The sequence below is a fragment of the Micromys minutus genome (genome assembly GCF_963924665.1).
Source record: "Micromys minutus genome assembly, chromosome: 33".
Taxonomy (NCBI): domain Eukaryota; kingdom Metazoa; phylum Chordata; class Mammalia; order Rodentia; family Muridae; genus Micromys; species Micromys minutus.
Window position 1 is genome coordinate 15233125 of NC_137968.1, and position 21679 is coordinate 15254803.

Below are 21679 nucleotides of genomic sequence, written 5' to 3' on the forward strand. Positions count from 1 at the left end.
AGGATATATGTTTATCATCTTAAGCATAACAATGCGCGTTAAGAGCTTAAAATTAAAAAAAAAAGTACTTGGAATGAATGGTTCTACCCTTGTATCCTAAGTAGGCATAAAAATATTTTCATTTCCTTCTTGTTTTTCCACACCATTATATTGAGAACTTCCTTTGTTTCATGTTACCGTTTACAACTTTAATGCACACATACACACACGCACACACGCACACACTAGAGATACCTACTGCAATAGAAATAGTTGCTTCATTACCTTGTTTTGCTACATTTGCAAATGTAAACAGCTAGGCAGAGCCAGAACTGACTCTAATGCATGATGGAATATCTTTGTTGCATACGTACACTGTAGAAAATAATTATTCAATATGTCAGGCACCGTTATTTGAAATGTAATACATTAATATTTACTAGAAAAATAAGTTTTTTTTTCCTATTTGTTCTCCCAACTTTTTTAATGAAATAAGTTAATCTGACAGTACATCCAGTAGCTTGTAATATCTTCTACATCTCCGTGGCGAAAAAATAAACTACTGGTTGGGACAATATAATGCAAATTATTAAAGTCAGTCCTTGTACATACATCCTTGTAGCAAGCATTGAGGCTCGACTAACAGCACCTTAAACCAATTGTTTAATGTTCATTTATTTAGCCCTATTTCCCTGAGCAGTTATGCTGAGGAGCTCTCCCTTCATGGATAGTTTTATACACAGCCTTAAGTATTAAAAGTACTATGAAGACATACTTCTAAGAATTCTACTTAATGCTACTTAACTAAACCTGTATAAATCTAATGAAGGGATCGATTGGTACATATACCAACTGTCAGTCTGTGGCATCGTAACCTTGCATGCTGCCTGACCACAAAGTTTGGGAACGATATTTAACCAAAAGAAAATAAATAAATACAGCAGGTTACCTTGTGGAGAAATACCATGTGTTCTCAGCAATTAAAGCCATGGCCTGATATTTGTTTTGACCTAGTCTTTTGAAGCGAGGGGGATTGCTTTAGTTACAATGTGCCAAGAGAGATTAGTGACCAACAGGAGGTTTTAAAAAAAAATCCAAACCAGTTCATTATAAACAAGAAAGAAATATCTGGCTAAGATCGGATTACTACATAAAGCAGTTAGGGCATAGTTTTAGGAGGAGATAGATTTGAACAAAATGGATCTAAACTGCAATCAAAATGACTAGCGAGTACCGGAAGATCTACAGGACAAAAATATCAAAAAGGGTGTGTATGTGTATGTACAGGCAGGGCTGCCAAAAAAAAAAAAAAAAAAAAAAAAAAGAAAAAAAAAAAAAAACGTTGTACCACCAATGTCACAATTCTTACTGCTCGCTGGACAAGCCTAACCACAGTTCACATTTTGAGGTCTAAATCTGAAACACGGTCAAGGAGAGGAGACTAATTCAAGAGGTGCCATTTTTTCTTCCCTTGCCCCGGAGATCCATCTTCTCCTCATTTGGCTGGGATCTCATGATATTTTTCGTTGTAGGCAACCTGTTTCATGCAGGTTTCTGAATGGATGGGCCAATAGCCAGCCTAATACTGCTGTCGTATGATCATATGTAAACTCTTTCAAATCATAGAGAGCATCTGTATTTTTACACACAAAATGGCTAAAATTTGGTGGACCATCTCTACAGAGATTCCTCAGTATACATTAGGTAAGATAGTTCTCGCTCTAGGTTTCCTTTGTTTTAAAAATTAGCTATAGATTCCATTCTTTCTCACTGACCATATGTTTCGTTTTAAAATCTTGGTAACCTACTTCTCAAAAGAAAGAAATTAAGAAAAAAAAAAAAAGGGAATTTCATGTTGGATAAGGCAGGCTCTATGAATTAGATTTTAATAGGTCTTCATAAGACATTACAAGCTATTGAATTCCCATCAAGAAAACCTATTTCTATTTAATTGTGCTAAGTGCTAAGGTTTTACTCTTTCGGTTTTCCATTTTTTTCTGCTTGTGCAATGTTCCTGTGCAGGCCCCTCTGGATATGTGTTGTGAAGTCATATTTGTCCGTGCAAAGATGCTGGCATATGCTGCACTGGAAAGGTCCACTGTCACCATGGCAACTCATATGCAATGCGTACATCACTTCATCCAGAAACACTATACCACAGTGCACACACTTGGTTGAAAGTTCATCTTGAGTGCTTCTGTCAGCTTTCTCCGTCTTAACTACATTCAAGGGACCTTCATTTTTGACGCTCGGCGATGCCTTGGTTTTCTCCTTGGAGGCACCGTTTGCAGTTGGCCCAGGTCTGGAATGTTTGATCGCCAAATCTAGAGGAATGTCATTGTCTGACCCAACAGCGGAGAAATGGGGAGGCAGATTGAAGGTGGGATAAGGCACATAGTTTTGGCAAGGATTTGGTAAGCCAGGCACGTGACTCAAGTAGTGCGGATTCCCAGGAACGGAGAGCTTATATTTACTCCAGAACCGTAGCCAATCAGCTTCACTCTGGAAATCATTATGTACAAAAGGAACTCCAAAAAGTGGGTATTGGTACTTCTCGATGGGGCTGCCTGGTGGAGAATAGTTGGGGTGTTTTGCAGGTCTCATGTACTTTTCTATGGGACTGCCTCTTTCAGAACTCCCTTTCCCATCGGATACGGAGGAACTGTTTCCCGGCTCTGCAGTACTTTCCTGAGGACTTTTTATCTGAATGTGCAAAGGCTGCTGCATCCTTTTGTGAATATCCAGAGTTTGGCTCACCAGGACTGGCTGCTGAGAAGAATGGCTTTTAGTCAATGAACCCTGGCCTTCGTATTTAGTCAGGCTCGGAAGGGGCATTTCTCTCTGATGACTTTCACTTAAGTGGTCTTCCGACCTTCTCTCTAAGGGGCTCCCATTGACCTCCTCGCCACTTCCCCTTTGCTGTTTGTTGAGTTGCTCAGCCTGAAGTGCCTCTGGGTTAAGGCGCTTTCTTGTCCGTCTTCTAATGATCTGTTCGCCATTGTTTTGTTTAATGATGTTTAAAGGCCTGGGAGTCTGTAGGGACAAACACAATACATAAAAGAGAGACGTTATGAATAAATGCATGAAAAATTCCTCGCTGAAAGATAGACCACACTGAAATTTGGGAGAGTGGCATTTAAGATACTAATCTCTTCTTTCTGCCCTGGGCAAGATCAGAGGAAGTAACCAAAATGCAGTGTTTTAAGCTAAAAAAATAATATCCATCCTGGAAGGGGTGTGGAGGAGAAACAGAAAACTTTAATTTTCTTGAAAGCAGAGTTTTCAGACTGAATGGATTTGGGGACTGTCACCACTAATGAAAACTGCTGAGGAAACCATTTGAAGACATGATTTTTCTAAAATACATCAGCTCTTGAGTTCTGTAAAGATACTTCAACAAAGCAATTTGGTGGGTAAGTATTGTCAGTGGAGAAAAAAAAATAAGGAAAAAAAATGCATTGCTATACCTAAGATCCCAATACCTGTTTCTCCCTTGGATCAGCTCATGTATCAAAGATCTATCATGATGGTGTCTATAACTGTCTTCTCAAGAGGAAATTAAGAAACTATGTTGAAAAGAGTCCTGGGCAGACATTTCTCAAGCTGGGACCTCCATCCCCCACAATAACCCTGAACAAGTCAGTGTCTATTGCTATAAGCCCTACAGTATTTTGTCAAGATGCTTAGGCTAATGAGCACATACGTATTTGTAAAAAATTGCCAAGGTAAATATATATGATATTTGCATCAGAGTGTGCATAATCAAACACAAACCTTTGTCGGGACTGTGAGGAAAAGAAAATCAGAAAATCATCACACAAATTTTGTGGCCTTAATCTTACTCTTTTGTTTTAATGATCTCTGCAAAATCATTACCTAAGCATCCCAGGTAAAGCATTAGTTGAGTGTTGAAAAGGTAAGTTTCTTTGCATGTTTGGTTCAGATTCCGGTGTGTGTAAAATGAATGCCTGACAGCTTCCATTCAGTTCCGGTATTGCGTTCAGCTTAGACACTGCATGATCGGTACCTACGCAAGTGTTCAATGGATATTCATATTATATGACTAAAACCTGGAGGTAAGACTATAGAAGCCCTGCCTGCAGAGAAGCTCTAATTCTGATTTTTAAAATAAAATAAGTGGGTGTAGTAAATTCATGTATATTTATGGACTAAATTTCAGGAGAATGTTCAGGTGGTCTGATATTTTCTAAGACATTATTGATAATTTCTGCATCTATAAACATAAAATTTGTAAGTAATTTATACAAGGTTTAGACTTCAACTCAAAAGGTAATGTTTTGGATATTAAAACAATACAAGTAAAAACTGTGGGAGAATATTTTTTATTGCCACTCGATAGACTGGTAGAAATAAAAATCGCATACTTGCTACTGGTGATACAATTATTGGTTTCAGAATGAAAAGCCTAGTTGGATTTGATATGCCAATCCATTTATGTTGTACAGTAAAGAATGCACAGTATTTAGTCTCCATAATACAAACAAAAAACCTGGAATTTAATTAATTCTTACAACTGTCTAATTGTTACGTCATTGTTTTTTGAGTACACACAATGTTTATGTATTTTCATGTATGGTGAAATAAAAAAAAATAAATCTCCAAGCTGAGACCATCTTACCTCTGCAGAGATGAATATTAAAATAATTTTGAAAAAAAATTTTGGTGTATTTCATAGTGGTTAAATTATTATAATTTGGCCGAGCAGCAATTTAATTAATTCTTGGCCTGTTAATTGGCCAAAGTTCAATTAAAACCATTAATGTCCCTGCTCATTAAAGAGAGGCTTGTTGCTGTGCTTAAGTAGCGAGGGTTAAAAAAAAAAAAAAAGTAAAATGGCAGTGAGGGTCTTTCTACCAACTCCGTGCTAATGACCGTGGGCTTTACAGTGTTCTCAATTAGCACCACTGCTGGCAGTGGGCACGTTTCTAAAAAGTGTTTTCAGTGCTCACTTACTTAGATGTTTTGTCTCAAATTGTATACCCTGTAGCTCTAATCTTTTCACTTGCCCGTGCTAAGAGCTCTGGTGAATTGCCAAATAAAATGGGGGAAAAAAATACAGTGAAAACTACTTAGTAAGTGGGGCACTGACTATCTGAAGTCAGCCCTTGACAGAGATGTGCCGCTTAGACTGCAGAAAGTCTCCAGGAACTTAGAAATTCCTGCTTATGCTGGGGGGTGGGGGAAGGGAGACTGCCAGTTTACACCCTATTAATTAATCCTAAATGAGTTAAAACTACATTTTGAGATGAAATTTGTTCAAAATAACTCCCAGGAGCCAAAGCCAGCAGGAGATCTCAGGCTCTGGGGCTCCTGTGTCCCTTCCACTGTGCAGCCCAGTGGCCTCTCTTCGCTGCTTGCCCAGCTTTCACACAGCCAGCAGGGCTCCTTCACACACAAACGGTGAACTGGAATGGGCACATCCGGGGTTGCTTTTACTACTGTCCTAAACTACCTTTCGTGTGTGAGGTTTCTCTTCCTACCTCAATGAATCCCAGGCAATTCGGTTAACAGGTCGTCCTGTTAACAGGGGGACTCCACCTGTTGTGTGGAGTCCCCAGAAATCAGTCATTTTCCCTCTGCTAAATCAAAGATGCAAGGTGCATCACTAATGACCTCGGATGGACCTCCCATAACGTCCGAGGTCCTTTCGCAATAAATCACATGCACAACGAGAATGGCTGTGCTAGACAGCCCCGAAGAGACACGTAGCAGAAGGAGGACTGGAGTGTGGGTGAGGCCAGCTCGTCTGGTTAAGCTTTGACTGAAGGCTGGGACGGGCTCTTACCGAGTGGAGTTTCTGGTAGAGACCACATGCGTTACATACATATCCGCCATTTGCATTCTTCCGCCAGAGTGAGGTCTTTGTGGTCAGGCAGTTGGCACAAAAAACACCAGAGCCTCTTCGCCTCTGAAACAGGAGGGGAGAGAGAGAGAGAAAAAGAAAGAGCCGAGGTCAGAGGTGAGTCACATGATGCAGAGAGTTAAGTCCAAATCAACCAAGGGGTTTTGTCTTTAGACTCCCAACCCTGACAGTGGAAAACCACACTGCCCATAATGAGGTCAGGTTCAATTCTGTTTAATGGGCACCGCTGATTTTCATTATAATTAACCCCACAGTGATGGATGAGGTGTGTGGAACACCAAAGGCCTTTTCACAGAACCAGATTTAACTCTTTGAACTTTGGGGTAGCCTTGCCTTTAATGATGGCTCCTAAACGCTCGACCGGGGGGGGGGGGTGGGAACACACCTATTAAAAGTGTCAAAACAAAACTAGAAAGGACAGCACGCGGCGGCGTTTGGAATACGCTACCTGAGACTTCAAGTGGGGGTTCGAGCAATTCATCATGGAAACCATTTAACATTAGACCAGACTGGTTACCTTTTGTATGTCATTCCTACAAGCAAAGGACTAGGAAAATACAAGAGCGCCTGTTCTGGTGTTTCCCTTGTGATTATGGAATCAGAGAGAACACCCTCTATGCCCCAAAGCGGAGCAGGCCTTTAGGATTTTTGCTAGCCTAGGGGAAGTTCAGCATTGCTAAGCCAAACTCTTCAGAGGCCTCTGCTGAAGTCAGACAATGCCTTCCTGTCCCCGACTCTTTATCTAACCCTTCCTTGGAAATCCACCGAGTTTGTTGAATACGGTGTCGATTTTAGAGATCCGAATTGCGCAACCACCGCATTCAAAGATCCTCTAAGAACCTTGAAAAGTCGCTAATTAGGACTGATCTTTGCGCCCCCCCCACAGTCCCCTGACCAAGTAAGGATTCCGCTGAACTTCTCATTTCAACAAAAGTCAGACTGTGTATAGGCACAGACAGGAACAGGCAGGAAATGGGATACTCTTGCAAAAAATAAAATAAAAGTTCAAATCGTGGCTCAACTCTTCTTTCTCAGAGAAACCTTTGGTGAAAGAACAGGCCTGTGAGATAAGAAATGGGGGAAAGCCTTGCCGCAACCTAATTTTATTATAAATTAAATATTACAAACACCATAAGTCAAAATTTCAGGGATTCATACGGTTTAGGCCATTTATTTAACGAAAGTCTATACTGTAGGGGAGTGCTGTGCCTGCCAAAAAAATACAATGGTTATAATTGTACTCTGATACATTTCAAATGGAAGGCCTTCTGCAGACATAATTTTGGCTTCGAGGCTGGAACACTTTCTTGGCATTGAAAAGGGCATTTGATTCATCGGGTGTTTCACAATCTATCACTAAAAAGACCTGGTGAGCAGCCAGCTCCCTATAGGGTAATTTTTCCATCCAGATGCAAGTGCTATCAGAGGCCCTCGTCAGCTAAACTAATTATGATTTTGCAGTTGCTGATGCCTGCCTACTCTGCCATTCGACATCCGCCATTAATCACCAATACAAGGAAAATGAATGAAACGTGAAGAAACGAGGGCCGCTAAGCTGTGCGGCTATAAAGATCCGAAATGAGAGCAATAACTTAACGAGATTGGGGGGCTGTTTGGAGGGAGCACAAAAGTCAGGGTAACAATTGCCCTTTTCAACCGAGAACACAATTTCATTAGTGTGGCCGTTTGTGCCTCTTTGGCTGATGTAATAAAAGCAAGATTTTCACAAAGATAATATTCAGCTCCCCAATACTGCCTGCCCCAAATACCCATCAGATCCAGGAACACAGTGTGACTCTCTCCACAACATCAACACCAACCTTTGGAAGCAGAGGTCTGTGGGTCCGGATTGGGGTCTGCCACCAAAGCAGATCTAGAAACCAACGAGCAACTATAGGTTGCACTTACAAAGCAATCCCAGCGGCACCATTTCTCCAGAGGAAGGGGGTGGGGTGGAGTTTGGTTTAATTGTTAATGGTGACATATTGGACATTGCCCTAGATCTAAGTAACTGGATGGTAAATCAGCTCCAGCCTGGGCCACACAAAGTTCGTTTGAATGTCCTTTTGGCACCAACCCACATGCGTGGCCCAGGCTACTCTGCTTAGGTCTGGGTGTGAAAGGATTCACCCCAGCTTACTTCCCTTTCCTAATGCCCTGGGAACCTGACGCAGCATGCCAGAGTGGGTGTCTTTCTTCTTTAGGTGAGCATTTCAATCTTTTCAGAATCTGATGCCTAATCCGTTTGCCCTTCATTAGCAAGGGGGACCCTGAAATTACAGCCTTTGTTTTCCCTGAGCTGTATCTTGCTCTTAGCAGTTACATGCGGTTCAGTTTAACTCACTGTATTTATTTTTTTTAAGGACAAGCCTTAGCTTAATTTAAATTCATCAGGTATTACTTGAAATTCTCAAATTCAAAATCAAGATGCTTTAGAGGTTACACATCAGTTTGAGAAGTGAAGCTTCCAACTTGTTTCTGGAGGTTCACTAAGAGCTACTATGGGACGTGCTACCTGACCTCACAGAGTGTCGTTTCTACACTATAATAAACTCTATGCTGGTGAGAGAATCTCGGGGTATTCATTCTGTATAATAGACACTATTAAACCATGGCAGAGATGAAGTAACTTGATCAGTCAATGCCTCGCAAGTCTAGATGTTGGTTAAAAGAGTCCAATTATGGCTATTTATTTTATGAAAACTGTTCTTAGTTCTGTTTTCACCAAATGTCATTCTCAAATGTTCAAGGCATGCTTAGAACATCCAATTATGGGCTCCCCGCTCTACCTCACTTGGACGTATCTTATCAATTACGAGAACGGAAAACTGAGTCAGAGCGGAATGTCTAGGTGTTCACACCTACTCAAGTAGGAGGGTGCTGGTGTTCGGGCAGAGAGTGGGTGAGAGGTGAGAAGCATTTCACACGGAAGATGCTAAGTCGAATCTCAACACACTTAGCACTGCGAAACCTGCGGAATCATGTCCTGGAGGCACCAAAATTTCTTGAGGTGGCAGAGAATATAGAAAACTTCACAACCACAGAACCTCATTGTTCTATAACATGCACAAGCCGTGAACCCCGAAAGGACACAGGAAGGTGTCTCCCTGGGGTGTGCACTTTCTGACTCTGCTCCAGGCAGAGCAAAGGCCTGTTAGCAAAGGATGTTAGAGGAGGTCCTTCTGCCCGTCTTTGAAAATAATCTTTACTCTAACTACAAGAAAACCTCTATGCATGGGGTCATCCTATCCTGGATTTTCTAAAGAAATTTTACATTTTCTCCTTTTTAAAAACAAAAAAACACCAAGGACAGTGCTGGAAATAGCATTGCTCATCATTAATTTCACCATCAGCATTCCCTTCTATTTTTAAATAAAAATTAAATATGTTCCCTTGGGATTAAGAGAATTTATCTGAGCTGGGAAGCAATGATAAATTACGTGTAAAGAATAAAATCGAGAAAACAGCTCATGGTGGAGTCTTGTTTTTCACATTTATCGTCTAGAAGGAACGATGCCAGATTTTGGTAGATGTTAGTCACCAGGTCAGGCAAGGCCAAAGCCTGTGCTCTTCGCTATAATAGTCCTACATTACTGATGGGTCGGCTTGTCCACGTGTGATTTAAATAACAAGTCTCGCCATTTCCTACGAGCCGTTCTTAAGAGATGGTAATAACACGTACGGTTCCGACCCTGTGCTAGAGAGTGCAGAATTACAGGTCTGGAGTTAGGGAAGTGAGGTTGAGGAATGATACGGGGAGGAGTTCACCTGCCATTCCTGAAGGATGTACTTAGCACTAATCCTTTCTCTCTGGATGAAGGAAAGCTAAGTACTTAAACACAGGCACGAGAGATGTTGACACAGCCCAAGTGCATCTTCTACTTCTGCATGATTTTACTGGATCCTTCCGTGATCGAAGATTGATTGTCCTCTAACCCGAAACCTACATAAAGTCATCTCAGCGATCAACTTCTATAGTTGAGACAACCCAGCATCTACAATCAGCAGTTCAAGGGGGTGAGGCGTCTTTAGCCCTTCCGTTCACACCCAAGCACTGTAGCAGTATCAAAGGGTTTACTTCCTCAATTGGCTATGTATCTTTCCATGTGGATCTGCCATGTGTGTTGGCTAATGAAGATGAAACACAAAGGAAAAAAATAACCTAAATTGTTTCATCCGCTTCCACCCTTTTTATTTTACCACTTAGAGTCATCCACTAACAGAAATTTTAGGGTTTTCATGTTTCATTATGAAGAAGAACTGAATTCACTTGATTAATAAGATGAAAACTTGACTGGATTATTTATTCAAGTGGCTTAACATTTGGGACAAGACGATTCATTTCTATGATATTAAAAGTCTCCACTGGCAAATACATTTCTGGAGAAATGATCTTTCCTAATGGTTTTCTGTGAATAAGAACCATTCTGGGACCATGTAATTACATAACAAGCTTTGATAGGGAGGAGTATTTACTCACATTTTTTATGGTTTTATATCGTAGCCATTTTAAATCGAATCAATCCGAAACTTGATATACATGCTGTTAGCCTGGATGTGCCTCGAATATTTTTTTAACTCTTTAAATATTTTCTGTGTTTATTTGATTATCTCAAGCATTCTTTGCAAATTTCATTTTGGGGGAAACACACAGATGGTTACGAGAGAACCTTCTGGTTCAATTTTGCAGTAATAAAATTCCAGTGGGAGTTTAGTTCAATCCGGTCCTGGGAATGATTATTGAGGGTCCAGCCTGTGCCTGGCACTGTGCTACAGTCTGGGGTCTAAGCAATGCACAATGTCCCACGGCCTGGAACCCGGCAGACTTCCCCGTGGACACAGAGTTTAAATGCAGAGACTCTTCATGAACACTGACAGCAAATTAAATGAAAAGCTTCCTATACACACAACGATTTTAAGGGCTGATTTCTTTTTTCTAGTGATGAAAAGATTGACTATTGGTAAGCACTTGTAATAATATGCAATCGTCTAGAATTTGGGAAACAAGTTCATATTTACTTACTGTACATTAGTAAAAGTATCTTATCAATCAGACTCGATAGACTGGACTAAACAGGATGTGATGCTGTTCAACTATCAGATCCATTCTAAATGCTTATCTGCTATTGGGTTAACTGCTTTCATTTACCACGTGAGATGCAGATGCCACTTTATTTGCGTTCTCCTTGTCCAGAAATAGAAGTGGTTTATTACACATGATTCCATAGAACATCCAGACTAGAGAGTGGTACAGGTATTAGAAAATAAAAACAGTGAATTGTGTGTGGTAATCTGGTTTACTCAAATAGCCAGAACCATTCAAGAAGGACCAGCTGGCCAATAATCTATCAAGAACAGGGCAAAATTTCTGCCAAGAGAAAGCAACAGTCACCCGTATTCTGGCTGACTTTTGTTCCAAATAAAATGATGAAGAATCGGTTGAAATGAGCTCTACAGCATGAACGTGTCTGTTTTGAAACAGCCCTAGCTGTCCTCAGATTTCTTGCCAGAAAACCAAAGGGATTTCATGAATTTCAGCCAAGCACCCACTCTATAATCACCTATTCGAGAGCTCAGAGAGAAAACCTGCTTATTCAAGACACATCTTCAATACTTCATTGATGATAGCAAAGATGAGCATTAATTAAACATATATCTCAAGAGCTACAGCACAACCCTTGCTCTACAACAGAAGGCAATGTACACTCTGGGTTTCCTACACACATTATATCCAGGTGCAGGGTGTATATGATTTTTCCCATGATGCTCAACTACAGTGGACCAGCCATTGTAACGGTGCCAAAACATTAGTTCTAGCCCCTCTAATGTGCAACACATGATTCCAGCAGCAAAGAACAGAAAAATAAAAATCTCCCAATGCTTGTCTTGCACAGACTACACACAGTCTCCACTCATGAATACTTTAGAGATTGACTGCATAGACAGAAAACCTACACCGTGCGTCTGAAGATGACATCAGCTTTCTTTGACATACCCTCCATTGGGCAAATGAGCTAACCAGCAATGCATAGTACGTACAAATGGTGCCACAGAATCAGAGCTGGACAGGGCCAGTTCTTTAGACTTCTGGCCTATTCTGTTTCTCTAATAGCACTCAGCTGTCACAGCAAGTATGCATGTGGACCGCTGAAAATATGGCTGAAATTTGTGTCTGCACTGTCCTTTGTCATTCCAAGTGAAAGTCATTACTGTTAAGAGATCTACTGAAGTTCTTCCATGCTTCTGTTTCTGCCACTGCAGAACTGCTTTCAGCCGTAGTCACAGTCACTGGCTAGTTGCTTTTCATCAATGACAATGACAAAGTCATGGAAAAATATTTATTTAAAGAAAAGGGGCTTTGGCGGGGCACTGTTAAACAATTTAGCACCTTCTAATAAAACTGATGCTGGAAAACAGATGAGTTGATTCTACTAATTTATTGTACATTTTATTTATGGGATATATTTTATAAACGCATTCATCATGAGGAGAATGCACAGTATAAAATCCACCAGCAGAGGACAATTTCATAGTAAGTGTGCAACACACAGTTATCAGCTTCGCACCAGTCAAATGGAGAAACCTTAGATCTCACTTTACAGTGATGATCGAGATTTGAGACACAAACACCAATAATTCTGATGCTAGTAACTGAGATGATAAGAACTGGCCCATGAAACAGCACTATCCCCACCGTCGTCATTTCTACATGAATGATTCTTCAATGACTTCCAACATTATAGGAGGTGTGCATTCTTATAAAAATATACCATACTTTCCACCGAAAATTAAAGGCATGCAAAATTCTCCACCAACATTCACAATGTTTAAAAGAAAGCTCCTTACATCAAGAACACAGGATTCTAAGCACACTAGTTCCCAGGGGTGAGAAGTGTGAAATATTTTGTTCCTGCTTAGGTTCGATGCGAACAATCAGGTAGTCTTCGCCATTTGTTGATGAAGTAGAAAGTGGTGTGTTAGAATAGTGCTTAGACTTCTATACCATCAAAACCTACATCCTGGTACAGAGCTGGTGGAATGGCCTCATCACTAATGTGTTTGCTATTAAAACAAAAATTCCAGCTCAGATCCTCACGCCCTTACAGCCCGGAAGCAGTACTGCACAGTTACAGTCCCAGCACCGTGGAAGCACGGAAGTTGGGCCCATAGAGTTTCCTGGCTGGTTGCCTCAGAGGAATTGGGAAGTTGGAGAACCACTGAATAACACACCCATTCTTGATTCCTGGCCTGTATGTATGCACGGACCCATAAATGTGCATGCTCGTGCTTATATAAATCTATACACCCACTTATACTATAGGCATACAGCTCTTAACAACAACAATAGCACACACACACACACACACACACACACACACACACACACACCACTAAACTACATCAATACATCTTCATCTCAAAGTCTAGGCAAAAGGACATGATCAATTTCCACAGAATATCTTTAAAAGGTTATTTGAAATAGACTTCACTGAGTACTTTTCATCTCTTCCTTAATCATCCATTGAGCACTTAAAATATGTGTATGCACACCATGGACCTCTCCCTACCTGACAATTTCAAAATGATTCTGAGAGGAATGTGCTTTTATTCTTCCATCTACTTTAAGAATGTGACAACTGAGACCTAGCAATATTCCACAACTATCAATTAATATGCACAGGATAAAAACAGTCGTGCCTTATTTCAGAACTGTGGTTCCTAATATTTTTTTTTCATTAATATCGAGGTGACTCCCGGGGGTAATTTTATCGAAAGCATTTCACTATAGCTGTCTCGGAAGAACTCCTACCATTTCTAACTATAGCCTATATTCCCCTCGGAATTATTTACGTTTGAGAGTGATAGAAAGAATGACTCATCCTTGCTCAGCTAAGGCACTAAGATGCTCTGAGGTTGACGGCTAGAGGAAGCAAGCATGTAGTCAATGGTGGGAAATGGATGGGGGCCTCAGGAGAATGTAACAAATGTGTGTTGATCCTGATGTACATAAAAAATTGTCTGAATTGAGACTTTGTTTAAGAGTATAGTTGGTGACTCCAATGATAGACACAGTGCCTGTCACATGGAAAGGATGCTGTGTTCTAGTCTCTGCTTCTATACATCACTTGGCCAGAGATGAGATAAAAAAAAAAAATGATGCTAGTGTTTTCGACATGTGGTATAAACAAACATATCAGATACCAACTTTTCAGCTTTACCCATTTGTATATTTTCAGGAATAAACCTTTCAAAATATTGGGTGACATTAGCATACAAGATCATTTATTGCTAAATCAGAAAGATAGTTTTTTTTTACCAAATGTATTAAGATTCATACAATTTGAAAATCTTAATTTTTATTTTTCTTGCGTTATTTGTATGTACACATTAACATTTTTGCCTACCAATGGAGCATGCGGTTTTGATTCCTTGAGTTAGACATGTACCATTTAACCAAAACAAAAACACTCTGTACTCCAGTCTCTTTAGGTTCTAGTCGACATGACACAATGAAATGTGGAAAGAGAACATTGAGTGTCTTATCCCAAAGATGGGAGCTATCGTGTTTTTCCTATTAAAACACCAACGTCAATACAGACATACTTAGAAACACACACTAAACAGATATACACACACAGACAAATGCACACATAGAAAACACACACAAACATGCACACACATGTACATACACACACACAAACACATACAAATACAGAAATAAAACACACACACACACATATATATATATATACAAACACACATATAAAACACAGACAAATATATATAGAAACACAAACACATATATACACACAAACACATATACACACAAACACATATACACAAAACACACACAAGCATATACAAATATGCACACATAAATACATACGCACCAAAACTTCCTAGAAGTAATACAAGTATTAAGTACACAGAGTCCAGAAACAATCACAATGATATATAAAATCTGTATTTTTCAACATCACAGTCTGTGACACATTGCAGTTTCTCAGATATTTGATTCAAAGCGAGAGTTTTAAAAACACTAGTGTGTGTGTGTGCTTGTGCTTATGTGTTTGCACAGGTGTGTGCATAGACATGTGCTTGTTATATGGGAAAATGAAGTTGGATTTCACCCATATTTTGAGTCTTTTAGCAACTGCACTGCATTATCAGTTTTTAACCCAGCCTTGCGTTTTCTGGGGGCACACGAAATGGTAGTTATTTAAAGAGATAATGCCCACGGCTGAAATAGGCACCTGGTACGTGATGTCATCCTTCAAACAGATGCCCCGTCTGTATTGAGAGCTCCTTGACTACTACAGTTAAACAGAACATCAGCAGACAACTTCCTCATCGGAGCACTGTGCAGACAGGAAAACCGAGGCTGATTTGCAAAAGTTTAATAACGCGCCTTTCAAAAAGACTGCTTGGAATTTCCTTAACAGTAATGCCGTGTTTTGTAATCTTTCATGGGAAGACTGCTGCTTCAGTAACCGTCCCAGTAAATTACTCACGAAAGTTCTCTAAGAGGCTGCCCCAACCCCCCACCAAATAGCTCACGTACATGACTTCCTTTTCAATTACCAACTTGTCTGCAGCACCATCTGTAAAAAAGGAACACATACCTTCTGCTGCCTCTCTCTGCTTTTGCACATCCAACAGTGTGGCTGACTGCAGCTGCTCAAGAAGAAAGCAGTGATTGTCTCTGTTTTCGTGTGTGTGTGTGTGTGCTTGTGTGTGTGTGTGTGTGTGTGTGTGTGTGACACACACATGTGTTTATATATGATTCACTCCTACCATTACTTGTAACTAACTAGCCCTCTATGTGGGCTGAACTTTGTTAATCGGGCCTGTATCACAAGCCACAGCAGGAACTTCCTCATCACACCAGGGACGCTCAAGTCTTCTGCTTACTGGGAGGAACAGTTAAGGTCTTCTCTGACTTTGCCATTTTGTACATGCGGCATAAAACCTGAACACCAAACCTGAGATCTTGCAGTGCACATGCAGACCCAAACCTCCTGTAGAGCGAGGTTTTCTTTCAGAAGATGGGCTTTGCAAATAGAAAGCAGGAACTTCTGAAGAACGTAATTCCCTGCCTCATGTTGTTATTCTGTCTGTGAGGACAGGTCCTGCCCTGGATGCACATCTTTAGGCTTCCTACAGTGTCTGCAGAAGACATAACTAAGCTGTAGCAAAGAATTGACACCCAGTGCTCCATGTACCCCAAGAAATATGTCTCCCTCTTGTGAAGAAAATTACCATATTCTAAAATAAATAAAAATTAGGAAAACATTCATAGATAAGCTGAAATGCAAAGCTCAAAACAGAAGAAAAAATTAAAATGATAGCTTACTGTACTCTATGTTGAGTACTCCATTTTTATTTAAAAATTTACGACATTTGTATCAAACTTTTAATCGTATGCTATTCTTCTTTTGGTTAGGGCCTGTTGGAATGCCCATAGAGGAACTTTGCCTAGCGTTTTAAAATATTACATGGTTTTAAATCACCAAAGAGCTTTACATTCTTCGCATTGTGAGTAAGAGACTAAGGTACCTGAAGGATTATTCTAAAACACGGACTTAATTCTATTATAGCATTCATATTAATGTAGCATTGAATATAATGGACACATTTATTTACTGACAACTTAGTTCAAGAGAACTCTCTCAGAATAAATACTGTTGCCTGAGTTAGCTCTTTAAAATAAAATGTTTGTGCCTGTAGACAAATGGGTGTCTGGAAGAATCCTATTTTAAGTGCAGTTTCATGACAAAATATAAGTTGCCTCACTTTTGATGGATGTCAAAATCAGATTTGTAAACCACTTCAATTTTCTGAAATCCAACACAAAAACTGGGTGCCTTACTTGCGCTCCATATTCTCTGAACTCAGGAGGAAGTCTTGCTGATTCAGTCCTCTAAACAATTTACAAAACATATGGGAACTGCATATGTGGACATATGCATTTGAATATGTGTTCACATCGCAAACACATGTATATACACTGAAATCAATAAAGCTACGCCAGGAAACCCTTTCAGTACTAACCCAGAGCGAAATACTATAGCTTGCTTTCATCTTCGCTAAATCAATATCATATATTTATTGTTAAGGATGCAGGGCACCTCCACCCTGGCACGGTCTTCAGAGGGTCTATGAAGTTTCTTGCAATGTAAAAATAAATGCAACTAGTCAAGAATATTTAAATAACTTACAGTACAACAAATTTTTATGTAAAAGGGTTCTATAAGAGCATGGTTGAGAACTTAAGAATGTGTGCTCTTCTCCAGCTGAAGAGGATTTACTTTAGTTGCTGAAAAGCAATGTAGGCAATTCTATCATTACTTGTTTTATCATCAGCGTATTTAATTCCTAGCTTATAGAGTGCTCTCAACTTATACACATACCCAAATAACATAAATACCACCATGTATGATAGATTCATGAAAATGGGGCTCAGTGCTGAGCTTTTCTTTCTCTCTTCTTGTCAGAAGACATTGAGTAATTCAAGAAATGAATTTGAAATTATAGTTGCATAGCCGAATACCTTTGGACCACAGGACAGAGCTCAATAAATATGACAATATGTTTATTGACATATGCTGACTTAGACATGGAAAAGCTTCATTCATATTTCTTTTCACAACAACAAAGGCTCTTGTGGATAAGAAGGCATGACGTTAAAATGGTCTGCCATTTTTAATGACACATGTCAGACTATGGGTACCTCCTCCACCTCTTTTTTGGTGGTGTTTTTCCTCCTCCAATATCCCTACTTCCTGATTCTGACTTTATTCACTGTAGTTTAAAAGACATTAAGAATTGCAGTGCATAAATCCACTCTGGTACTAGATTAACTGTGATGATGCCCATGAGCCTATCGAAGATACACATTTATTGTTTTTTATTTCATTTGTTTGTTTGTTTGATTTGAGACAGGGTCTACTTGCTGTCCTGGAATTCATTGTGTAGACAAATGAGCTTGTCTCCAACTCACTAAGATCTTCCCACCTTTTCTTCCCCAAAGCTGGGACTCAAGGATTGAACCCCCTTGACTGTCAATATACAAATAAACAGTTAAGTGAGAATTTGGGGAAAGGATCAGTGCATTTTTGAAACGGTCTAGAATATAAAGGAATGCTTTAGGGATAACATTGGTACATGCCTACTATGTGTATCCTAACCAGGTACAGAAAGTCTCTTTCTTTACACAGTAAAGCTACAGAGATTAGACACAATAACCATAAAAACGGCCATATAATTCATGGAAGCAAAAAGTAGACTCCTCATATTTGTGTATGTTCATACCTAGAAAAATGAATAATAATTATTTGAAGATGATATCTATAAACCATATTGCTCTGTAATCTGACTAATATTCTCAGTTGAATACACATTCAAACATACAGTGAAATATACATCTATGTGTGTGTGTGTATATATATTTATATGTATATATATATATATATATATTTATATGTATTTCCTGGCTTAATTAAACTTGTAAAAATATTAAAGGAAAATCTTATAAGGAGTGTCAAATCTATACATCCTTTAAAGATGCAGTTTGGAAGCTTTTTATTCTAATATAACTAAAATCTTTAGAGGAAAATGAACTTTTATTTTAGTATATCAATTAAAATTTAAATTATTTTTGTTTTCAAATTTAAAAGGTTATATTTGACCAAGGAGATAAAATATCTCTCGCTGAAACCATGGATGTGGATATAATGACAGAGTGTGAACTAGGTGGCTCTCATTTATCTCAGCTGACATTTGGTGAGAAATTAAGTCATTTATCATTAACATTTTAGATACTCTATGTTCCAAACAGTTGTGTATTTGCTGATTTTAAAGTGGCTTATACCAACATCCTTTTATGCTAACATCTAACCATATTTTCTAATATGAAAAAAATATAAATATTTTCAGATAGAAAATTTTACCTATTAAGTTTAATATACAACTAAACTTTATGTGCACGGGCACACACCCCCCACACCCCACCCACATTTACACATTTGGCAAAATAGAAGACATGACTATCTTCCTTTAAGTTCATTCCAACAAAGGAAGTCAAAATTTCTAAGTATAAACTGACTTGTACCAGGTTAAAATCTGAAATAATTCACATTCTCAAAAACCAGGTGAAGCATTTCCTAAAGAAAAGAGTCGCAATTTTAAAGAAGAGCGTAATTAGCGGAGGGTTAGCGAGCTCGTCAGTCTAACAGAGGGCTTTTATGTGCATAGTTTACAAATTTCAGAAAATGACCAAATTATTCCACTTATATCATTAACTTGACCGTCTTCTAGGCACTGACTTCTCTAATAGATTTACTTCATAAGGTATGACATTGTGAACAGCTGTGCTATTCTGCCTTGAACTTGACGTTTCTGTATAGGATAGAAATAGTCAGGATTCATTAAACATGCATACTCCTTGGTAATAGCAATCACATATGGAGAAATAATGTGTCACTTGAAAACACAAGGAGGACACTCAGAAAATCATGAACATTCTGACTGCTTAAAGAGATGATGTAGGATAGAGATGAAATTATCCCTACAAATTGCATCTGTTACTATAAGGAGCTTAGAATGTTGAAATGGAAACCACACACACACACACACACACACACACACATCTGGAATGTTCTAACATGAGTGAAAAGCAGCATGTGTCCATCATTAGCGGTCTGTGTTCAGTTGGTTAGTGACGCCCTCTTTAAGGTTAGATGTTTGAAAACCAAATATAATCCAGGAGCCAGGTAGGCCATTTCAGAAGAATTGTCTAGATTTTGTACAGGACACAATTTGCAGCTGTAATAGGAGTTTTATTTGTCACGAAATTGATTAGTAACGATATTAGTTATTAAAATGTGTCATTTATATAAGCAATTTGATTTCATCTGAATTATGCTTTTATTCAAAAGTCTCTTAATATTGAGAAGCAATAGCGGATTTATTTACAGATATAGTCTGAGGTAAGAAAATAAGTGTTGAATAGTTTTGATGTTCAGTTCTACTCAATTCAGTGCCCAGGTTTGCTCTTGTGTAGGTGGTTATATTAAAATAGTAATTTTCTAGGTCAGCTCCACATAGCATCCTAACGTAACTGGAAACAGTATGTTAGTCAAAATAAATTGTGTCAGAGAACAAAAGGCTTGCACAAAAGCTGTTTACCTTTCAATTATGTTTTTAATAAATCTGCTTATATATTTTCTGCTGCTGCTAATTCAGCCCCAACCCAATACCCCATGAGCACTGTGCTTTTCACAAGTGGTAGAAACACTTGACGGGGTAGAAGTCAGTCAGCCCTGTCTCTAGAGTCTTGAGGATAATGGTTACCTGTTTTCCCCTTTAACCTTAAAAGCCAGCAGTCTCTGGTTTTGCTGAGAACAGCTGTTTGAAGCTCGTGCAGCCAGGATCCTTTCGACCTGAGTAGAGTTAGGATCATGTAAAAGTAATTACTACATTCCACCAAGCCTGCCGTTGCAGCAAATGTCCATCTACAGCATGACGCTGAGCACTGAGGCCCTGTGTTCACACTCACACACCTTCGTGTGCACCTAAACGAATGTTGGACACATGTATTTCCTGGCTTAATTAAACTTGTAAAAATGTTAAAGAAAAATTCTACAAAGTGTGTCAAATCAGCCGTCTGAGTTATAATAATTATGGAAAAGGGAGCCATGTATGTTAGGAAAATTAACATTCAAAACAAATTCTGAAGAGGATTTTCACTTTAAATAGACTTCTAGATATAGATCATCTCTTTCAGTTTATTTTCCTATGGAATCTGGTATAGTAATAAAATCCCTGACTATTAGCCAAGAGACTTTGTTTTTACAACCTAAGAAGGAATTTCACAATGAAATATCACAAACCTACAATGTTCTTAATATTTTGGTGAAAATTACCTCTTCCATTAAGTTAAAGCTTCTAAAATAAACTTAAAATCAAAATTTGGGAAACATCATTGAATTCAAAGTTTCAGCTTTGAGATTTGCTCGCTTTCCTAAATGAAAGTGTGATTCTTAATGCGATACTATTGGTACAATTTGCACTAGAGCTACAATTACAGTGCATTTCGGTCTTCATCATAAACATTGGTTTCCTTAAGCTGCCTTCTCAGTTGATTTAGATTTTCCTTAGCAACCAACACAGAGCCTTCTCCACCCCTTTATTTCTTTGAATGTTTATTACCTGTTGAAATCTTCTTGGCTTGCAAAAGTAGCAGCCAAGCAAGGTCTAAACTTACAACTTAAATGCTTGATATTTAATCAGTAAGCAGAGGATTTTTCTCCTTCCTTTAGAAAAAGTAAGGAAAGGCCTTCGCTTTCCAGAAAAACAAAATTCTCGGGACATGATAGCATATGGAAAAGAAACATGATCCTCGTTACTTGTTTATTAGAAATTGTTAATATAATATTTCTGAAGACAATAATAAGATTTTTGCTACTTAGTATTACAAAGCCCGGGCCTTGTGGTGTAGTCCTGTAACCCCTGATATGCAGGAAGCTAAAGCAGAAATTATATTTTAAGGTCTACCCGGACAACTTCAGACAGTCTTGTCTAAAAAAAAAAAAAAAAAAAAAATCCAAGAAAAACAATGAGCACTATGTCACTTAGTGGTGGGGACATAGCAAGAAACCCGGGGACCAACCTTCCAGGACTGTACAAAAGCCAAACAAGGATCTCCAAGCTGGCATTATCTCAGGTCTCTCCTTTTAACTGACATCGTTACTTAGAAAGTTTCTTAAAGGTAAATACTCAAAAGATGAATCACAGGAGTTCCAGCTCTTCTACAAT

The 21679-nt window shown here is 38.9% G+C and overlaps 1 protein-coding gene across 1 annotated transcript in view; it reads right to left on the reverse strand.

Moving 5' to 3' along the window:
* Nucleotides 1-1700: 1700 nt before the first annotated feature.
* TRPS1 (transcriptional repressor GATA binding 1) overlaps nucleotides 1701-21679 on the reverse strand; it is a 220970-nt gene continuing 200991 nt past the window's right edge. The window contains exons 5-6 of the mRNA XM_080909365.1: nucleotides 5786-5908; nucleotides 1701-3012 (exon numbers count right to left, since the gene is read on the reverse strand). Coding sequence (XP_080765491.1) covers nucleotides 1951-3012; nucleotides 5786-5908 — 1185 coding nt within the window. The 3' untranslated portion in view covers nucleotides 1701-1950. The remainder of the gene's footprint in view (nucleotides 3013-5785; nucleotides 5909-21679) is intronic.